This window comes from Dryobates pubescens, chromosome 1 (genome assembly GCF_014839835.1).
Source record: "Dryobates pubescens isolate bDryPub1 chromosome 1, bDryPub1.pri, whole genome shotgun sequence".
NCBI classification, from domain to species: domain Eukaryota; kingdom Metazoa; phylum Chordata; class Aves; order Piciformes; family Picidae; genus Dryobates; species Dryobates pubescens.
The window spans coordinates 41,104,199-41,127,119 of NC_071612.1; the positions used below are offsets into that span (position 1 = coordinate 41,104,199).

The following is a 22,921-nucleotide window of genomic DNA, read 5'->3' on the forward strand; positions in this document are numbered from 1 at the left end:
ATCCTGTCAACTATTGTAGATAATGACTTGTTGGACAAAAATCAGAACATTGAGATGTCTCCTACGTGACCTGTGATGATTTTAAGACTAAAACACACCTCTAGGAGAATTGATATGTAAATGCAGGGCCACCTTAGTACAAGGAAATGGTAACAGTATAATGAATTAGACAATTGGTGGAGCATGCATATAAATATTTATGTGCTGTAAAATCATACAACCAACCCTGTATAATCTGTTGTTCTTACTGTCAGCTCCCTCAGTACTTTTGGGTGCATCCCATCGGGTCCTCTGAACTTCTTTGTACTCATTTTGTGTATATGTTACTAATCTGATCCTCCTCCACAGAGGATAAGTTTTCCTTATTCCAGGCTTTCCCAGGCATCTCAGGGACCTGGGATTCCTGAAGGCGAGTCTTAAGAACCAAGCAAAAGCAAGACTCTCTATCTTGGCCTTTTCCATGTCCTTTGCTACTAGGTTTCCTGCCTCCATTCAGTGTATTTTCTCTTGTCTTTGCTCCCAACACCCCTGTGTAAGCTTTTGCCTTTCATGAGATTCAACTCCACATAGACTATGGCCTTCTTAACCCAACTCCTACACACTTAAGACAGTGTCAGCTGGCTCTGCTTCCACCTTTCATACACTTCTGTGTTTGAATTTAGTCAGAAGCTTCTTGTCCATTGATAGCTTTCAGCTACTTCTGTTTCATTCCCTGTGTGAGAGAATGAACCATTCTTGAGATTGCAGTAACCAGTCAGATATGATTAGAGAAAGTGCCTGCATGTCAGAAGGGGCATTCATAGGGAAATTCATAGGGAAACATTCATAAGGGAAAAAAGCCTCAAATACTTTAAATTTGTTCTAGACCTAATTTCTTCTGTCTCAAGGATCTTTCTTGTCTAGTTTTAATGAGCAAAGGGATTACATGCTTACCAAAAAAAAAAAAAAGAGTGAGAGAACATAATGTTCCTGTAACTCTCATCTGACTCCAGAAGCCTAAAATACAAGCAAATAAAAAATAAAGCATCAAATATAACAAGTTTTGATACTGCATTTCTTCTGACAAACCCACTCAGACAACAATGTATTTTAAATGGACTGGGAAGAGCAGAGGGCTGGAAAGCATTCCTGTCCCTAACAAAAAGGTGCCTGTCTAGACAGCTGGAACTGTGCCTGCACTTTCATTTTTGCAAAAGCAATTAAAGCTGTCCACTTTGGAAACAGATTCAGATTTCAGGCTCTGCAGTTTACAAGCAACAGTCCAACACATTAGAAATTACTCTTTTCATAATCTCTACAATTCACCGTTGAAATCACTCCTTAATGGAAACTGAATCTAATTTTGCCACAGAAAGGGAATGATGCACAGATGTCTCCCCAGCTGTAATCAACTTTGAACAGACAGAGCACATCAAGCAGACCAAGAGTTCTCACACAGAATAAATCATAATCTTAGGTTCATGCTGACTGAGCTCTTAAGAAAAGGTTTTCTTGCAGGAAGAAAACCAAAGAGCAAAATTTACAGTTTTAGGCTATGGTTTAAGCAGCCTCAGCCTGGTCCTACAGAAAGTGTGGTCATTAGCAGCTGGGACACGAGATGCACACCTGTCGTGCGTCTTTGCATGTACCTGCTTCCAAACTGAGTCCGAGTTCTGACAGGACCACAATGGGAAGCAAAGTGAAGCACATGTGGGAACTCAGCAGTCACTTCAGAAGTGCATCCCAGTCTGAACTAAAACTTCTACTGTAGGTGCCAAGTGACTGGAGGCTTGCAAGCATGACACCCATCTACAGAAAAGGCTGAAAGGATGATCTGGGGAACTCCAGGCCTGCCTTCCTGACCTAGGAACCAGGGAAGATTACAGAGCAGTTCATCTTGAGTGTGCTCACATGGCAAGTGCAGGGTAACAGTGGGATCAGGCATGGTTTGTGAAAGGCAGCTACTGCTTGCACCAACCTCATCTCCTCCTATGACCAGGTGACCTGCCTAGTGGATGAGGGAAAGGTTGTGGACATTGTCTGCCTGGACTTTGGTAAAGCCTTTGACACCATCTCCCACAGCACTCTCTTCGAGAGCCTTGTGACCTATGGCATAACCAGGTGGACTCTTTGCTAAACAGCTAGGCCCAAAGAGCTGTGATAGAGTTAATCCAGCTGTGGCCTGTCACTAGCAGTGTCCCCCAGGGCTCAGTACTGGGACCAGTTCTCTTTCATATCATTATCAATGATTTGGATAAAAGGATTGAGGGCATCATCAGCGAGTCTGCAGATGGCACTGAACTGAGTGGGAATGCTGATCTGCACCAGGGTAGGAAGGCTCTGCAGAGAGAGCTGTACAGGTTAAATCCATGGGCTCAGGTCAACAGAATGAGGTTTAACAAGACCAAGTGCTGGGTCCTGAACTTTGGTCACAACCCCAAGCAACACTACAGGTTCAGGGAAGTGTGGCTGGAAAATTGTCTGGTAGAAAAGGGTCTTGGTGTGCTGGCGGATGGCCAGCTGAACATGAGCCAGCAGTGTGCCCAGGTGGCCAAGAAGGCTACCAGCCTCCTGGCCTGTATCAAGGACAGTGTGTCCAGCAGCAGGGAAGCAATTGTGCCCCTGTCCTTGGCCCTGGTGAGGCCACAACTTGCATCCTGTGTATAGGAAAGACACTGAGGTCCTGGAGCACATCCAGAGAAGAGCAGCAATACTTATGAGGGGTTTGGAGGGCATCACATACAAGGAGTGGCTGAGGGAGCTGGGGTTATTTCGTTTGCAGAAGGCTAAGGGAAGATCTTACCACTCTTTACACCTACCTGAAAGAAGGTTGTAGTGAGGGTGGTGTTGGTCACCTCTCCCAAGCAGCTAGGGAAAGGACAAGAGGAAATAGATTTAAGTTGTGCCAGAGGAGGTTTAGCTTGGACAAGAGAAGACTGAGGGGGAATTTGACAAATGTTTATAGATATCTGAGGGCTGAGTGCCAAGAGGGAGGGGCAGGCTTTTCTTAGTTGCACCCTGTGATAGAACAAAGGGTAATGGATATAAACTACAGCACAGGAGGTTCCACCTCAACATGAGGGGAAACTTCTTCACTGTGAGGGTCACAGACCACTGGAACAGGCTGCCCAGGGAAGTTGTGGAGTCTCCTTCTCTGGAGACTTTCAAGACCCATCTGGATGAACTCCTGTGCGACCTGCACTAGTCTCTATGGTCCTGCTCTGGCAGGGGGGTTGGACTTGACCTTTGGAGATCCCTTCCAACCCCTAACATCCTGTGATCCTGTGACACTAGGAAAAACTTCACTGAGAGTGGCCAGGTGTTGGAACAGGCTGCCCAGGGAGCTAGTGGAGTTGCCCTCCCTGGACGTGTTCAAGCATTGTGCCCCAGGATACAGTATAGTTGTTGTGGTAGCAGGGTCACAGTTGGACTAGATATTAAGTGTCTTTTCCAACCTTAATGATTCTATGATTAAAATGTCAGTTCAGAACAAGAGTCTAAAGTTAACCACAGATAGCTGCATCAGGATGCTTTAGGCAAAGCTACTAAACTTCAAAGCAAATACATCAGACTTCAGGGGCTCTTTGTTCCCCACATATGCAAAGTTTCCACATAAGCCTACTATTCAAGTGTGAAAAGACACAGATTGATGTCACAGTAAGGATTCATCGTGTTTAATAAGACAGTCTTTAGCTTACTAAAGACAACCAAAGTTAAAACAAGTCACCATCATCTAATGCATAATGGTATTAAAGTACTAATGGGGTTTGGATGCCTCAGTAGTAAATTACAATCAGCACTTTTGCTGCTCAGGTCAGTAGGAATGAGGTGGCTGGAAATCACTAGAATTCTGCTCTGAAAGCGGAATCAGTCACTGAGCAGTGAGTGAGATTGCTTTACAGACTTGTAGGAGAGGCTGGGAGGGATCTTTAAAGGTCATCTAGTCCAAACCCCATGCAGTGAGCAGGGACATCTTTAACTAGATCAGGTTGCTCAGAGCCACATTCAACCTGACCTTGAATGTTTCCAGGGATGGGGCTTCTACTACTTCTCAGGGCAACCTGTGCCAGTGTTTCAATACCTTTGTAAAAAAATGCCTTCTTTAAAACTAGTTTAAATCTTCCCTCTTTTACTTTAAAGCCATCACCCCTTATGTCTTATTGCAACAGGCCCTACCAAAAATTAAGTGCCGAAAGGTCACAATAAGGTCTTCCCGGAGCCACATGCAAGAGAATCATCATGCCTAAGCCAAACAACACAGAAGTGAACTGACTACATTCCCCAGAAGAAAAACAGTTAAGTCTACAACAAAAGCACCAGTCTGTTATGTAAGAAAACATTTCATAGGCCTTTATTTACAAAACCTTTAAAAACAAATACCCTCTCTTATGCAAATTATTTGTTGTTTAAAAAGGACCACCCAGTTACATCATTGTAACCCAATGAAAAAACAAAACAAAGCAAAACAAGGTGTCTGATTTGTTGATTTTTAAGTACAAGGTAAAACAAGAGTCATTTGGTGAGCATCTGGAGATTCTTCTGCTGCGGATTCCCGGGTGGAACAGGCACACAAACGCACACAGGTGCGTGCGGGCACGCTCGCTATGTCGCAGGTTCCATCATTCCAGGTTAGTATTTAGCTATTCAACGCCAAAAAATATCCTCCCTGCACAACTGCTCTCTTCCGTACGCGTGCCAAGGCCGAGTTCAGAACGTACTTTAGGGTCCTTTAAAACAATATATCTAAAATATATTGCTAGGATACACTCAAAAATAAACTAGCATTACGCTCCTCAGGTAACTTTATTAGCTATAAGTTATATTTTGTTGTTTTACAACAAATATCTGTAACATCTGTCTTTGCAGCAACTACAAAAAAAGCATGATTTAATTGTCCTTCGAATTCAATTAAATAGGGTTTGTTGCTTGTGGGTTGGTTTGTGGTTTGTTTTTTCTTTCAGATCTTTGGGTTTTATCTTCAACTAAACTGACTTTCAGAAAATCATCAAATCAAGCACATAATAAATATGACTTCATAAAAAAATCTGAGGTGCACATCACTCAAGTAAAAGCTAAGAAGTTCATCAAGGGAAGCGTGCCGTTACAAAATTCCTACTATTCCAGTAGCCCTCAGCTCTCAGCTTAAGGGCAAAAAAACGCTAATGTCATAGCTGTTCTTTTCCTGAAGGGTGTAAAGCTGTTCTTTCAAGCTTCTTTTCCTCATCACAGAGCCGTTTTAAGGCAACAAGCCGACCAGCAGTTGACACGTGCAGGACGTGTTTGCAGGTGATTGACTGCTAGTAAAACAACAGCGGTTCCTACAATTTCAGTAGTTTGCTTGAACAAACAGGTTATGCAGCAAGTCAGTCACCTTCTGTGGGCTGAGACACCAAGGAAATGCAGCACGAAGCTGCATTTCTTGGCAGGTGATTGTTTTCTAGCTGAGGGTAAAAGAAAAACAACAAACAACTCTTCAAATAAGACAGAGGATCTGAGTCAGAGTCGCTCTCTAAAGTGCAAATTTGATGGTCCACAATCTTGAATAGCTAAAACGCCTGCACACCGGAAGGAACAGACATGAATGGGGAAGTTAGTTACAATCAGTGCCACTTAATTTAGAGAAGAGTGGGGAAAGAGACAAAACAGCCTGTATGATCTGTATAGGTAAATTCACCAGATTATTCGTTATGATTCATCTTTCCCCTTCACTCTGCCACACTGACCCTATACATGCTTCTTTACAAATGAGGCCAAAATGTAACCCAGAAAATTTTACATATCAATATTAAGATCAAAATCTGTGATAGGAACAGTCAAGTTTAGTACATAAAAAGGCAGAAAAGAAAGTGTGCTGAGAAAGGGGGAGGGGGAAAGCCTTATTGTCCAAGGGGTTCAACCAGAGATAAAACCTATATACAAGCACGTGGAGGTCAAAAAAGATGGCCTTTCACTTCATGTCATGACTGCTTGTTGGCTTCTTCTTCATATGCGTTTCCTGTGCCATTCTGTACATAAGATGACCCCGAACCAAGGCCATATAAGTGGCCACAGTATTTGGCATCATCGATGTGATCTTCAAAGAACATCTAGAGAGTTAAAAAAGGAGACACGATTGTCAAAGAAAAGGCTCCCTTTAAATAGAGCTACAGAAAGGCTTTAGAATATGACATTATTTTCAGCATAAGATCTCAAACCCCAAGGTGCAAAAGATGAGATCAGTCTCAACACATTAGCAAAGTGTGCTCCAGGATGTGATTCTTTAAAATAAACCTGTCAAGGAATACAATTGGCCTCCCTGTGCATCCTTCCTGATGATGTGGCCCAATGTAATGTTTTGATAACTTAGTGCTATCATTCACTTTCCTCCTGCTACAATGGAGACATTTCTCCAACTGATTTCTGTGGAGTTTCTCACAACAGGTATCTGCTTAGCATCCATACTCTACCTATTCCTTTCTCAGGGGTAGGGGGTGTCCTGATATTCTGCCTTGAAGTGGAGGTGTGTCCTGATTTGTATAAAGATTTGGGGATGGCGAGACTATCTGAGCACAAAACTGGTTTAGAGAAATGCAGAAAGATGCATTTCCAGCTAGCTCATCTGAGATGGTGACTTCATTTAATAAGGAACAGTAAAATTAAAGTAAATTTTGTGCCAAGACTGCATTTACACCTTACAAGTCTTAATTGCAAACAGAACCTTTCAGTGGAAGATGTATGAAACTCTCTAATATTCTTTCAGACTTCCAAGCCAATTAACCCCAAAAAAATAAAGCCATGCACAAAAAAATAAACACCCACACCAAAAAAGACAAACCACCACCCTAAAACATTTACAGCAAGCCTGGGCATCCCAGTGGTTGACATTGAGTCATCACCACCATTAGAAACCTACAACAGCCATAATCAAGAAGGAGCAGGGTGGATGCAGCAATCTAAAAGCAGAAGACCACAAAAACCTAGGCCAGCTGAAAACTTCTCCCTTCAGGCTTTGCTCTTAGCAGAGCAGTCTGGATAGAAATCTCTGTACTGCAGGAACTGGAGACCTCAACTGAAAGTTCTAAAGCCCCCAGCAATGCTTAAAGAAACAGAAAAACCCCAAAACGAGTTCTGTTGTGGTAGTATCATTTTTCAAGTATTTCTGATGGGAAGGAAGAGATCAGTACGTGTTTCTGGCTCCTAGATTCAGCAAGCAAGTTGCAAGTCCCTCCCAGCAATTAATAATACAATTTTGTAGCTCTAAAGGCATTGTAAAATGAAGATTTTTCCACTCAGAAACACATTGTTAAACAATGAGGTCTACTGAAAAGGCTTCAAAACGCACATTAAATGTATTTCTCTCTGCTGACTACTGTGTCCTTATTTAGAAATGCTCAATTTGCAAGGAATCTCTGCAAGTGTTAGGGGGGGAAAAGTAGCTATCCTAATCAATCCATCTTTGGAGACTTAAGCAAGAGTTTTGCCCTGAAAAAAACTCAGACATTTATTCTCCCACTAAGATTTTGGTAAAGACAGTCAAGAAGCTAATTTGCCATGTAACACAAACTGCATATCATTAGTTTGAATTGTTTCCTCCAGAAAACTGCACTGAAGGCAGCATCTTAGGCCATCATGTATTTCCTCTCTTTACCTCCCTTGGATTTTGTTTCAAATTCAAGAGTGAAGGATTAACAATACCAGGCAGACAGCAGCTCGCTGCACTGGGCTGGCATCATACCAGAAACAGAATCCTCTCTATTGCAATTGTAGCCCATGACCTGCTTGAAAAGCGATAACAGCTCCAGCAGAGGCAGAACTGTTATGATCAGCAAACCAGCTTCAATCACAGCAATTATTTTTCACCTGCTGTCTCACCAGTATTTGTCAGAATCGTGTGGTCATTTTCCCTGAAGGGAGGTTGCAGCCAGGTGGGGGCTGGTCTCTTCTCCCAGGCAACCAGCACCAGAACAAGAGCACACAGTCTCAAGCTGCAGCAGGGGGGGTTTAGGCTGGATGTTAGGAAGAAGTTCTTCATAGAAAGAGTGATTGGCCATTGGAATGGGCTGCCCAGGGAGGTGGTGGAGTCACCATCACTGGAGGTGTTTAGGAAGAGACTGGATAAGGCATTTGGTGCCATGGTTTAGTTGACTAGATGGTGTTGGATGATAGGTTGGACTCAATCTCAAAGGTCTCTTCCAGCCTGGTCTATTCTCCTTTACACCTCAGCATACAACAAACTTTATAGAAAGATGAGGTTTGCTATTGCCAGCCCTTCTGGCACAATAAATGACACCAAATTGATGGCAGAATGGCATCTTCAGACATGCTGGAATCTGCTTCCCAGAAGAGGCCTGTCCAGCATTTGTTCTGCTAATGCAAAATATACTAAGATCTTCCTGATGTATACAGACAAATAGCAAGGAAATATAAAGCCCGTAAGACCAAATCTCCTCACTGCAAACCTTGAATTAATTGACCAATGTATAACCTTTCAGAACATTCTTCATAGAGTCTGAAAGTTATTATTTAACATACCTACAGCCTGCAAGTTTAGCTAGAACTGGCTAGCCAACGGTCTCTTCACCTCACCCAGACCTGTCACAAGCAGCAGTGCACACCAGCTGAGTACTACTCTGAGCAGAAGCGCCCAAAAAATACTGGATTGAATATGGTCACCCAGAAAGGAGTCTGGCTCCAGCAGCTCAAAATTCATTGCAGAGGCCACCTGGAGAAAGGGACCTTGCAAAATAAGGTCAGGGGAGGGAAGAAACAAAAACCCCCCAAAAATCCAAAAGCCACACACAGGCTGGACACTGGAAGCAACACTCACAGACAGCATCCAAGCAGGGACTCAGTATGGCTGGTTCATACCCACTCTAGGGAATATACAGGCAGTCTTATTTTGGGGGGGGGGGGGGGGGGGGAAGTGATCCATGAAGCCCTTCAGAGACATCCTTAAAACGTGTATCTTACACTTATTCTGATACTTATCAGAATCAGCAATTCCATCTATCACAACACCTTACTATCATGGAGATAAATTAATAGATCCACTTACTTCTCTCATTTTGAAAAAGGCCATCCCTGTGAGTAAAGAATCAGATCCTGCCTGATGCTGTGGTCCTATCCGTTCTAGCTCTAGCTGTTCAGCCACTTCTTGCAATCCACCCTGAAAGAAAAAACCATTTTGGTTAACTGCTGAATAAAGTCACATCAGAAAAATACATCTCCAACATAAATCAACCAACCTCAGGTATAGTCTTTACATTTGCACAGAAGCTGAAACTGTCATTACACTGGGTAAACACACACCCAGGGGACAAAGTTACAGCAGAACAGCTGCATTACAATTCTATGTCAGTATCAATTAAATCAGTATCTGTGACCAACGAAACTTCTACTACTCATTTATGTTCTAGCTTCTCCAGTAACCAGATGTCAGTCCTTAACAATTCCCTCAAGATGCTGAAAGGCTGGCAAAGCTGAATAACAAACCTGTACTCCTGTTGGAATGGGAGTTTAAAAGGTGAAAATGTTGTTCTATGAACACAGGAATTCAGACTGCTTACAAATGAGGTACCCATGTGCCTCCATGAATTAAGTATTAGGTCTGTTCCAACAGAAGCATTTTTCTTTCCACTTTTCAACAGTTTAGGGTTTTCCCATTTCCCTTCACAAAAAACTGAGAATATCCTTAAATACCTAGAACACTACAGGGAATCCTGGAAATTGTTACAGAGCAGTCATTTAGAAGCCCGGCAGTGAAGTCAAAAAAGAACAGTGCCCACTCTGAACAGTAAAAGCTCACAGAGCAACAAAGTCCGATTTAAAAATCTGATCAAGCATTATGAAAACTCCTGTGAATCTTATGACAACAGGTTTGGGTCCAGGTTTTTGTTTTGTTTGAAAAGACAAAAGCTGCAGTAGTAACATTCCTAAGTAACACCTCCAAAGCAATGCAAGAACATAGTACTGGTATGGCTCATTTTATTCTAGCTCGAGCAGCAGGAACACAGTTTACAGACGTTTAAGTGTGTAAGCTAAGCACTTAGGTAACACACTGTAAATTCAGAGTATAATTCAACAAAGAGCATCAAACATCTTCCAAATCATGAGGTGTATTTCTCAATACCAAAACCTCCTCTTCAGGTGTGTGAGGGCAAAGAGTTGGAGAACTACAGCAAGTCAGTGATTCTGGTATGGAAAGTAACCTAAACCAGTCAATAAAGGACAGCTGCACAGCAGCTCAATTCATCACAATTTAATAGAGACCGGGAGTGACACACATTTGGGGACAGTCAATGCATTTTAGTCACAACAGAATGTTTAGCAATTTATTTCAGACAGCCACTGAGTACAATAAAAGTTGACCATCATTTCATGGCTGGTAAACTTGGAGGGGAGTAGGGTAGTCCACACCCTTTCCCCTGCTGTCATTACCAGTGTGCAGGTTAGGTGCTTAAGTTACAGGATGCAGATTTGTTGTAAATAAAGATGACATTCTTGTGCTTAAGATTTGTTTTGCGAAGGTCTTTCTTGTCTTCTAAAAAATCACTCTTGTTTCTAAACAATGCAGGCCACACACAACTACATCTTAAACAAATGACAAGAAATACAATCCCCTCCTCTCCAAATCCACTGGGAATGCCGTCTCAAGAGTGATGACTGGCAGTATCACCGTTGCCTTCCCTAGCTCACTGAAGTTGGGTTAGATTTTCTGCTCTTGGTGTCACCACCAAAATGACACCAGATGCTTTTCTCTGCTTCACCAGGAGTGAGAAAGCACTCCTAAAACTCCTGAAGCTTACAAACATTTCATTTTTAACTCCTTCCCTCTGTGGAGAACAACTGTTTCTAAGAGGTTCTTGGCCACTTGCCGGTAACAACTAGATGAACATTAATAGGCATACTTTTCCTGTTAACTGAAAAGGAAATCTCAACACTAACTTGATTAGCAAAAGAATTTACACAATTTATTTCCCACACTAGTAGACTACTGCTTAAAAGTGATACACTATTTCTCAGAAAGAAACAGGACTGTAAACCACACACAGCTCGCTATTTCAGCAAGACAAATTGACAAGACATCCATTAGGACATAGCTGTACTGCAATCAGTGGTATTTTCCTGCAAGTCCTCATTAGGAAAGCCCAGATAATCAAGTTACTTTCCATAAAAGCAGCAAGTCACTAATTGCCTCAGATGAACGATGCACCTCATTCCAGCAGCCACACAGATTCATGCAGTTCTTTGGCAAGCAAAGCTGTTAACGACCCCTGTATCATCCTTCTTTCACTTGATGTCTTCCCCTTCACATACTTGGGTCCAGTTTCCGTTCATTCTCCAATCTAACACAGTATCCAAATTTTATGCCTGATTAGTATGCCATGCCAATTAGTAGCCCTGCCATAAGAGATCAGTTTCTAGTACTACATAGTTTTCCTTAGAAATCATGCTGTCCCTGAACATATACTGTTGCTAAGCTCTCCTCATGAGGTCATCTGAAACATTCTTCCTCCATTCCTCTTCCCAAGACACTTCCACAGCATCATCATTGCAATCACCTTTACCAGGATGACTGCAGTCCTTTAGTGGACTGGGCAACGAAGAGGTAAGAGCATATGAAACTCACCAACTGTCATGGCTTGAGAAGCGAATGATTAATTCCAGACATGTTTATCATCTGTCAGCAAAGACTGGGCACTACAAATACAGCATCTACATGCTACGTTTGCTGATAAGCAGTTATAAAAATTAATGTGTGCTCCTGCCTGCTTCTATCAGTAGCCTTTAATATAAATGTATAAAGCTTGAGGCAACAATGCTGAATATGTACTATCAAAACAAAAACAGAAAGAGAAAAACAAAAGTGGTTTTAAGTAGAAAATACTCCGTCTCCAAACCCAGAATCTGTTCTGAGCCATTAACAGGTTACTCACCTTCAGATTTTTGCAGCTCTTCATGAGATACTTGACATCATAGATGACAGGGAAAAACAATCGCAGTATCTCAAAGAAGTCCAGCTCTTCTTCAGGTAAATTAGAGTTTGTCAGGATTTTGATTAGATAGCCAAAGTCATATCCACTGAAAATTAGTAAGAAAAACAGTAAGTAACTTAGAAGCAGCCTTCTCACTCCCAGCATTTAAGACCAGGCTGGATGAGGCTCTGGCCAGTCCGATCTAGTGTGGGGTGTCATTCGTCATTGGAATGGAATGGGCTGCCCAGGAAGGTGGTGGAGTCACCATCCCTGGAGGTGTTCAAGAGCGGATTGGATGTGGTACTTGGTGCCACGGTCTAGTCATGAGGTCTGTGGTGACAGGTTGGACTTGATGATCTTTGAGGTGTCTTCCAACCTTAGTGATACTGTGATACTGTCCCTGCCCAGGACAGGGGGGTTGGAACTAGATGATCCTTGTGGTCCCTTCCAACCCTGACTGATACTATGAACATCAAGACTGCATTACACAAACAGGACTTTTTGCTTAATTTCAAAGCAATTAAGACTGACTCATTATAAAAGACTAAGCCTCAGTGTAAATGGCCCCTCTGCAGACTCCAGAGAAGATGTTTTCATATGCTCTGAATGAGGCCAAATGAAGATGCAAGAAGATCTACCTACAGGAGTTGCTCTAAATCTTGACACAAAGCAGCGGCGCTGGGGCTTCATTTCACCACGGATTGGTTCTTTTCACACAGTCTCTCACTACAGAGAGACTTCTCCAGTTCTTGAAATCCAAAAGATTCAAGTCATGTTATAGAGCCAACACATTTATATATGGAGGGAATTTTCACACTCAGCAATGGAGAAGAGCAAATTATCTTTCACCTTTCTCAATTGGAACATGTTTGAAAAACTGAAAATTTTAATTATTTGGAGGCAAGGACAGAGTAAGTTGGAAGCATTTTTGTGTACATGTGTAAGCAGCAGGAGGCAGCAAGATAGCGGAGCTGCACAGGTTTAGTAGAAGAAACTGAGGTATTATAGTGTGTGTATGGTGGACAGAAGAGTTTGGCAAGACTTCTTTCTCAATACCTTGACTGAAGAAAGGACACAGGAATGCAGTGTGGCAGTAAAAGGGGAAACTATATTGTTATACAGAGTTGAGAGCAAACAGGGTTTAAAGCACAGGAAGGACACATGTCCAGTATTAAAACAGAGCCAAATGCTACAATAAAAAGCAGTGATGATGAGTTATCCTCTTACCTAGGAAGGCAGAGGTTACAAGACAGATTATTCATGCTCTAATCAGGAAGCTGATGCATTCTGACCCCTTGTATAGGATTGCTCATGCACATATGCACTGAACTAGACGGGACACCGATAGATTCTCTTCCTTGTTTAGGTTTACACTGAACCACAGAAGTTCCTAAATTTTATCAATGTGCAATTTTAAAAATGCCTGTACTACAAAGATAAGAACACAGCAGGGCTGTCTCTGCTGAGGACTACACCAGTTCTGCAGCTGAACCTTAGTGTATAGCTAGAGACAACTCACATGAATGGGCAGTCACCAGAGACTCCAAACTCCCTGTTTTAAGACCACATTCATCCTTGGTTACATGAGGATCACTCTTAGAGAGCTTTTCAACTTGGTAATTGCTGCCCAGCATCTTTCATTATGAGAGGAGGAATACAGAAGACAGATCAGTTAAGAACACTGTAGTACTGATCTAGAGTGATTTACCATCCACAGAGACTGGGGACTTCTGATGCAGGCTTCAAGGCTTTAGCTTAAACACTGTGCAGAGAGGATTGCTTTTTGTACCTTCTGTGTGTGATTGGCTTATCTACATCATCTTTTCACTATGAATTTCTAGACAGAGTAGAAAGTCTTGAACATACTGGAATGAATGGATTGTTTACTAGAAGTCCATTAATACAGGATATACAAAAGGTACAGATGAAGGTCTCCTATGAGAGTTCTCAATGCTCTGAACAATGATTTCATGTTACATGAATCCTGGTGCTTTAAAACTGTGTAGGCAGCACTCCAGTCTTCACAGCAGCAGTCACTGGGCAGGGAGCAAAGGTGCAGAAGATAAAGAAGGATTTTAGCTTAGTTTTACAAAGTAAAAACCTGTTGTACATTGGGCAAACCGTAGCTAGGAAGCTTAATTTTATTAGATCACTTGTGTTGAAGAATTTGTGGAGAAGCATGTATCAGCATAAAGGCCTCAACAGAAGAGGGGAAAAAAAGTCATATTATCAAAAAATGCTATTTATAAAGATGTAAAAAAAGACTGTTCAGGATTAAGGAGATTTAGTCCTCTAGAGATCAGAGAGCTTACTAACTCACTGAATTCCCAACATCATTCATCCTTGTGGCTCAAACGTAACAGCCATAATAAAATTTTTGAAGTGAAGAACATAGTGTTTGTGCTCCTTGTCAGAAAAAACACAATCATGTACATGACTGAATTACTACGGAAAAAATACTCTCAAACAGTTCAGTTTCTGTTAAGAAGAAATACTGCAAGAAAAGTCAAGATTAATTTACTATTTGTATTCAAAGGGAGGAGGCTATCATAAATCTGAAATTTAGATTACTATTTATTTTTCCCTTGTTGATTCTTGCCAATTCCTTTATTCTAGGATCACTATGCAGAAAAAAGGAACAGTATTTCTGAACAGGCATGATCAGCTTTCTATTGCATGACACCACTCAGTCAGATATCTGTACCTGACTCCTAAGTCTGGGTTGGTTTTAGCTAGTTCCACCAAATGTCGTCTCACATCCCTTAGGTTCCAGCTGCTTACACTTAGTCCCACAGCACTTGTAATAATCACAAGCCACACTTCACTAATCACAATGCAGTATCAAGGCACTGACATAGTCTTTTTAGTATACTTTTTGGGGGTAATGTGGTCCAGTCATCCAAGCTTACACAGGGATACGAACTGTCACTCCCAGGACTACAACATATCTAGTTCAAAAAATTTTTGAGTGCCCACTGATGAATGCTAACAGAAGGGTAAGAAAGTCCACAGTGAGCAATTATGTAATTACCTGCTCATTAAAGAAGTTTTCTTCTAATCCTCTAACAGGCAATTAGTGGATGGTTTATACCCTGAAGCACATAGGCTTCCTTTCCATAAAAAGCATTCACCATTTTGAATGTAATCATCTAAAGTTACTTAGTGCAGCTAGACACAATCCCTGGAGCTATGCAGAAACATAAAGCACCCGTTAAATGTGGGTTTTTTCCCCCCCCCCATGCCTTTTTTTTTTCAGTCCTACCAAGCATGGACAGCTGTGGGCCATAGAACCATGGAAAAGATCAAAAATGTGAAATGTCCATACTACTTTTCCTGTACTATCCAGAAAGAATTTAGATTGCCACTTAACAGTGATGTCGACTCAAGCACCAACAGCCTCTGAAATAAATCAAAACCTGACAAAACTGAGAAAGCTTTACTTCATTTTATCACTAGCTAACAGACACAAGCCAACAGATTAAATTTTACTAAAATCAGTTAGACACAAATGATTATTGAAATACAATGGCCTGGAACCTCCCAGCTTCCCCCAAACATCTGGGTTATGAGGCATGTTTGCACTGAGCCTCCAAAAGTAGACTGAGAAGGGGTGCACATAGGTGGACACTCAAAGCTTCAGACCAGTTGAGCACCCACAAACATTAAAATTTGTTAAACTGCCAAGCACTCACAACTCTCTACACTGTGAAAAGAATCAGAAAGCCAAGGCTTCCCCCTCCTCCCTCACTGACACAAAAGATCTGATGGTGTTGCTTAAGAAGTTGTGGTGTACATGAACTGATGACAGTGCACATTTCCTCATTCATGCCTGGCAGAACTACAGGTCCACAGAGATTTGCCAATAGCTGAGGATGCCAAGGCAGCTACACTGAATGCAGAGATAAAAACTACACAAACAAAACTGTTTGAGAAGCTAAGAGCATGCTACAGAAGTTGCTCATGAAAATAAAAGATTAGGAAATTAAACAAAAGCAAAACATAACCTCCTACTCCGAGAAAGGAGTAATCCCCTTCTACCTACTCACTTAGAAAAGACTCATCAATTTTGAGGGTTAGTAGTAATGAAAACATTTTATGGAAACAGAAGCCATAAACAGCACAGTCAGCAGTCAAAGAACTACTGCATGCAGAGCCTACATGAAACAAATTTTTAATTGAGCTATCCCACTATTTACATTTTCACTGACAGAACATAATCACAATCAACCTAACATGCACTCAGAAACAGATGTTTACTATTCTCTGTGGCACACTTTATGTGACCCATGCTCATTTATAACTCTCTGCAATATCAGCTTCCACAGAACTTAACCCACTAACTCTGAGGTTTTGTGCTCAACATGCTCTGTCAAGCACAAAAGCCTTTAAACACCGAGTTCAAGCAGAATTGTAGATAATCAGTGTTGGACAAACATTTGCTAAATCACTGTCTTAAGATTTCTGAAGACATTTTCAGTGAAGTCCACAACAGAAATTCATTTTAGCACTGGACTGTAATAAAGCCATTCCAAAACCCCTTCATAATCTGTGCTAGTAGAAACAGCATGATTGCACATAGTTTGCAGCACACTAACCAGCGTATTAATCAGGAATCACACCAAATGAGTACAGTCATGCCTTAAAAAGAATTCCAATGTAGAAAGGGCTCAGGTATTCTTTTGTTAGAATAGCTTACAGTGAGGCCAGTTATTAAGCAATACTGGAGAAACACCATTTTGAAGCTGCTTCTACAAGGCCATGTCTGTTGATGGACATGTTCCATTCATAGCATGCCCCCTCTCCCCTTCTCCTGAACCACCCAAGTTATTTTACTACAGTCAAGTGTAAATCAAGTAAGAGAGCCCATAATAATGGGTTTAAGAAACTGAAATAAACTTATTCACTAATTCAGCCTTTGTAGTTGTTTTGTTACAGTTCATTACATTCTCATTTCAGTAGTTTTCCCCAAGGTGCTACCCTAGTAGCAAGATAGCAAAAATAAGATTTTAAGAGTCATATTGTGAGTCAGAACAGCTGCAAGGGGAAGGCAGATCAGACAAGGGTATTCAAAGAGAATGTTTCTTTTTCTTTTTTGTAATCTATCTTTTCTTTCCACTCCTTTTGGAAAGCCAATGTAATACTTGCTTTCTACAAAGCAAGTTAAAATGATAACTCTGAAACAGACTGCTATATACACCTTTCTACTACTGTCTACCATTCATTGATGAAGCAATCCTTATTTTTCAGTTGGTTAATATTATGAATACTTCCTAATTCCATGGAACTTTCTCTCCTCCAGCCTCCCATACTTCATGATGAAGAATTTATTTTTTTTCCTAATTTCATCTACATATTACCACCCACTAATGCAGCATGTGAGATAAACAATAAGGCTGTAAGGAAACTCCTAGTCTCAGCTGAAACATTTGCTATTCCTTTGTTGACTTGCCTAACAGCCAGCATTTAAGATGTCAACTTGAGGGCATTACACAGCAATAAGCCTTTAAAGCCATTGTTGCTAGCAAAACCTGCAAATTATCTCTGGTGCACAGTTGACTATACAACAGCTATTTATCCTAGTTTCAGCTGGGAGAGAGTCAATTTTCTTCCTAGTAGTTGGTATAGTACTGTGGTTTGCATTTAGCATGAGAACAATGTTTTGTACACATTCATGTTTTCAGTTATTGCTAAGTAGCATTTACTCTAAGTTAAGGATTTTTCAGCTTCTCATGCTCTGCCTGCAAGGAGGTGCACAAGAAGCTGGGATCATGGCCAGGACAGCTGACCTGAACTAGCCAAGGGATACCTCAGGATGTCATGCTCGGTATGTAAACTGGGGAAAATTGACCAGGAAGGGCAGATCACTGCTCAGGGACCAGCTGAGCATTGGTCAGTGGGTGGTGAACAATTGCACTGTGCATCACTTGTTTTTCTTGGGTTTTATCTCTCTTTTTGTTATCTTCCTTTTCATTATTATATAATTATTGCTATTATTTATGTCATTTTAGCTATTAAACTGTTCTTAGCTCCACACAATAATTTTACCTTTTTCTTCAGTCTCCTCCCCATCCCACTGGGAAGGACTGAATGAGCATCTGCATGGTGCTTACTAGCTGGCTGCAGTTAAACAATGATACTACTACAGAAGTTTCTGAAGTGTTAAATTTTATTAATACCCAAAGATCTTTTTTATCTTGGAAGAGTCATAGATTTAACACATCCATTTCTACTACTTCTTCAAAACTGAGTTCCTGTGATGGAATGAAGCCCTACCAGGGCTCTCCTTCCAAGCAGAGTAATTTTCAGATTCCCAGATTATTAGATTTAAAACAAAGTTATAAGTGCTTTATAAAACACTGACAATTCATCAGTCTCTTCCAGGAGACAAATAATATTCACTAAAGAATTGCTTAGGAATAGTTTGCTTTTAACAGGATTACTATTGGCACTTGCATATGTGCTATTAGAAGATACAATGCCACCTGGTGGCTTACAAGTTTCACGTTTTTCAGGTTTGCACTTCTCTGGTTACACTGTGAACACCAAAAATAGAACGTTACTACCGGCTTGTATATTCTATTCTTCCAATACTGAGTGGTGCTACAGGTATTACAGCAGAAATACTTTCTATGTCTTACCAACCAGGGCAGGTGCTATACATATACCATCAGATGTGTACCACTCAAACATGAGGGATGAAATGCAAGATTGAAAACTCAAACACTTAACATGCTGAGTTTACCTGTGAAAGGAAAGCCACTTGACACCTTCACACAGTACAACTCCTGATGTCATAAGCAGTTCTGCAAAGTACTGTGTCTCAATTCCTTCTTCTTCGTGCTTTTTAAACTGGATACCAGATGTTGTCAACAGTTCAATTGAGTCCTGGGCATACATATCTTCTCTAAAAACACAGAAAGGAAAGGCAAAGTTTCAAAAACTACAGGCCTCAGCCACTATAAGCCTGGTAACTTTTTTTTTGGCTATTCATTCCACGAACTTTGTTCTGTGTTAATTACAAAATCAACCACCTTTCATAGCTCTTGTTAACCTTCACTAGTGTTTCACCATTCCTGGCGCCTCCATTCTTGCCTCCTTCACAAAAAAAGGGAGTTCCTGCTCTTCTCCCATTTACTGGAACTCCCCTTTTGCAATCTATAGAGGAAAGTTAATAGATGAATACAGCTATTTTGCCAAGTAGTTACTTGAACTCTGACAAACTAAATGTAACAGCTGAAGCATAAACACGTTACATTACAGAACTTGAAAGAAAGCACTCCATATCACAGTGCTGTCTTAGTTCTGGGGACAGTATTTACCACACATTTCTAGTGATTTAAGCTTACGTAAATGTTGCATGCTCATCAACACTTCCTTTTTGCTACAACTGAAAATCAAGTATTTGCCCCATCTAGTCAGGCTTTTAAATTCAAGTAACCTAACGCTTGTTTTTTGTAAACAATCAACTTCAACAGCCACATTTTGGACCCAAAACTTAACAAGATGGAAAAAGAATTCCCTTATGCCTTGTTTGATCTCTTCCCTGTATTTATTCCCTTTGTCAATAACACTTCTGTAAAGTTTTAAGGCTTTTGTGATTAAATTTATCCTTTTTTCCCCTAAAGTTTAATCATCATAAAGACATAGAATGGTTAACTGGGGGGGGAAAAAAGGGCAAACATGGCTCTATTTTGACAACAACGTTCATATTAGTGTTCACGACATGCTATTCTACAAAGTCTCCAGTGTATAAATGTCAATTATAAAAACCAAACAAACCACCAAAAAGAAGCATAAAAAAACCCCAGAGGACAACCAGTATATCACACTCAACTATTAGATTCAATCACAGACTTATATTCCTTATTCCTAATACCATGTTGTCATTCATCGGAACAGAGATACATTCTCAAGATGATGTCATCCCTTTTTTCCTTCCTCCCACACAGTTGTGCATTAGTTCCCCAGCTTTAAGGCATCAACTTCCCAACACCTGTCCACCTCCATGACACATTAAATAACCCATCCAAAACAAAAAAGTTTTAATTCTAGTTTGTTGTTCTGCATTAATAATATTTATGCTCTTTAAAAGCTCACTATAACAAGACTTGGCTGGAATGACACAGAAAAATAACGTTCGAGGAACAGGCAACAGCTGTTTTACTTTAGGAGCACAACACTGGGCACAGAGCCACTTCCCAAAAGGAAGTTTAGAAACAGACAAAACTAATTTCTCCACCCATACAAAAAAAACCACCCAAAACCAAATCCAACCAAGAAAAAAATACATGTTTCATGCAACACTTACCTAGCTTGCCTTTTTGTATAAAATCTCCCCCAAGAACTAGTAAGAAGCTAGTTAAGTGACTACCTATATCTTGCCTTACTAATCTGGCTTATTTGTGCAACATTGGACACAAGTGGATGAAAAACTCTTTTTTGGCTTTCAGGTGCTTGGCATAAGTAGACCTTCAAATCTCAGAAAATAAACCAAACACAAGCTCTTCTTCCCAGATCACAGCCTGGAAGTTAGCAATTAACTTCTTGTCTTTCTCCCATACTGAATGGGATTAGCATATTTTTCTATTAAGACAATGAAAACTTCCATTCAGCATTTACACAGCCAAGTTAAGTTTAGAGATACTAAAATACCAAATCTGTCCTTCCTTTTCTTTCAAGGGTTGCCTTAGACCAAACTAAAAATAGCATGTCACTCCTCAGACCAAACTGATTTGAGTCAAGCAACAGGCAGTGCTTGTTTAGAAAAGCAGAAAGACCAAGCAGGACAACACTTCTTTTCTTTGTAAGAGACCTGATTACTTTGAAAAGAAGTTGGTTTTTTTTTTGTTTATCTGTAGAAAAAAAAGATCTGTTCTCTAAAACTCCTTTGTAGGCATCCAGTGATCAGCTTGTAACACTACTGTCAAAAAAACCCAAGCCTTCAACACATTTAAATTTGAGAAGTTTTTGAAACACTGCTAGTTAACTCAGGCCACATAGAAAAACCTGTCACATCAACTCTGTTTACTTCAGGAAGAAATTTAACCTTGTTGACTACCTGGCTAAAGATATGATTACAACTCTATAGAAGTGTCTCACCCCAACTGGAAAGTTCAGATTTACACTTAAAGGCTTATCACTGATAAAAATCACATTGTGAAATAAAGTTTACAGTACTATTTCAACAGACAGTAAAAACCACCTTGCTTTTTAACCACACTTTAGACCAAATAATGCAGAACAAAAACCTCCACAGGAATCATGCTATAAAATCAGTAACCTATTTCAACCTGTCACAAGAGGAAACTTAAAAAGAGTGGTTTGATAGAGAAGGTTGCTTTGAAGATGCAAGAGCTGCTGCAGTATTAAAACGCTGATGGTATTTTATGTAGAGTATTGTCTGGAACTTCTTGTGAGTGTTTTAACAAGAGTATTATTTAAAGAGAACAGAGCACACTTGTTGACATTAGCCATGCTTTTTTTTTTGTAGTGACCTCAGTAACTTCGCATTTCTTTTCTTCACGTTTGTATTTTCTGTTTAAGAGTGTACAAAGAAACAACGTGTGACTTCTGGAACAACTAGCAAGTATTAAACTGAATTGAGGTAGAAGCAGTTGGAAATGCTGAAGTGCCAAGGTAACTCTTGCACTAAGCACAAATGCCTCTTTTCAAAACTTACGTGGCAATTGCTTAGCGTTTTTGACCAAATTACCAACAAAGACAGACTGCATAAAACTGAGGAAAGAAAGCAGGTGTTTGGCTTCTGAAAGATGTCCTCACAAAGTATCTATGGTATTCCAATCATACAGACAAAAATCGTTGGAGCTTTGACAACCTACAATATACTTTCACTAAGGCCAAAACATGCATTGACAGCACAGACATTTAACACTTACGTTAAATTAAATTTAAAATTGAATTGCCAAGTTGAAGTTCCTGGAGGGTATTCTCCTTGCTCGTTCATAAATGTCAGTCCTAGTTGTATTATTTTCAGCAAGTCTACATTGCAGCGTAGTAACTGGTACTGATAGTCAGCATTGCTTCTGAATTCACCGATAGGCCTTGCAACTACTCCTGGAAATTCTGTATCCTGCAAGAACAGGATTAAAACTTCAACAAAACGCTCATAAAAAATTTGCATTATTAATTTTTAATAAAATGTATTTCAAGCTTCTAACAGGTTCACTGATGAAGACCACAGGGTGTAAATTTAGCTTGTAAAAGGCAGTATGTTAGGATCCTAACATTTGTACAGTGTTAATGCAACATTAAGAATCCATTCTTTCAATGAAAATAGATGCTCAGGTTTTATAGCTTTTGCTTAGTAACATCAAATGAAGTCATCAGGTTTTCATGGGGTTTGTGACCATTTGCTAGATAAACACCAAAGGATCGCTTACCATAGCTACATAGTTATACTTCCGTATAACCTGACGAATTTTCTTCATCTCCTCATCCAAGTTACAAGCCCAAACTTCGCAGATTCTTTGGCTATGGTCTACGGTAGCTGCTGGCATAGTGGGGGCCTTTAGAGACCATACATCAAAAGTTACACTTGACTGAGGATCAGTTTCATAGAGATGACTTTATTTTTTTTTATCTGAGAGACAAGAGAAAGCAAAATATCACTGTGTTAAGTTCTTATTCTTCACAATTTCTTACTCTTATTTTAAAAAAAGGAGCTTAAAGTCAGGATCAATCTTTATTCTTCGGAACGGCATAAAAACTACACAACATAACCACCAAAACCATACAAGTTTCAGTTTTGTGGGTTCAGATTGTTTTCTACAACTAAAACCCTAGGACTTTGTCACAAACTTAGACAAAGCCATGCAAAGCACACTCTAGCTCAACGGATAGGTGACATATCCGAAGCCACAAGTGTTACCTAACCTCACGGCTCAGAGGAGCACAGTTCTGTGGATCCCACAGCTGCGTGCAACATGAAACGAAGCGGCAAAGTGACTACTTGCGTTGCGCCACGTTCG

The 22,921-nt window shown here is 40.5% G+C and overlaps 1 protein-coding gene across 1 annotated transcript; it reads right to left on the reverse strand.

Moving 5' to 3' along the window:
- Positions 1-5,392: 5,392 nt before the first annotated feature.
- On the reverse strand, positions 5,393-22,526 carry CNOT7 (CCR4-NOT transcription complex subunit 7). The gene is made up of 6 exons (XM_009904850.2): positions 22,334-22,526; positions 21,830-22,023; positions 18,676-18,837; positions 11,895-12,039; positions 9,014-9,124; positions 5,393-6,065 (listed from the first exon to the last, which is right to left on the reverse strand). Exons 1-6 carry the CDS (start codon positions 22,448-22,450, stop codon positions 5,937-5,939), a joined length of 858 nt encoding a protein of 285 aa, XP_009903152.1. The 5' UTR covers positions 22,451-22,526; the 3' UTR covers positions 5,393-5,936.
- Positions 22,527-22,921: the final 395 nt, after the last annotated feature.

What these genes read in the sequence shown, in the direction of transcription:
- CNOT7 (XM_009904850.2), bottom strand. Translation starts at nt 22,450, where the DNA reads ATGCCAGCAGCTACCGTAGACCATAGCCAAAGAATCTGCGAAGTTTGG. An exon ending in AGTATAACTATGTAGCTATG is followed by an intron (nt 22,024 to 22,333) that starts GTAAGCGATCCT and finishes CTGTTCTTGCAG; the next exon opens with GATACAGAATTTCCAGGAGT. An exon ending in AAGTGGCTTTCCTTTCACAG is followed by an intron (nt 12,040 to 18,675) that starts GTAAACTCAGCA and finishes ACTAATTTTCAG; the next exon opens with TGGATATGACTTTGGCTATC.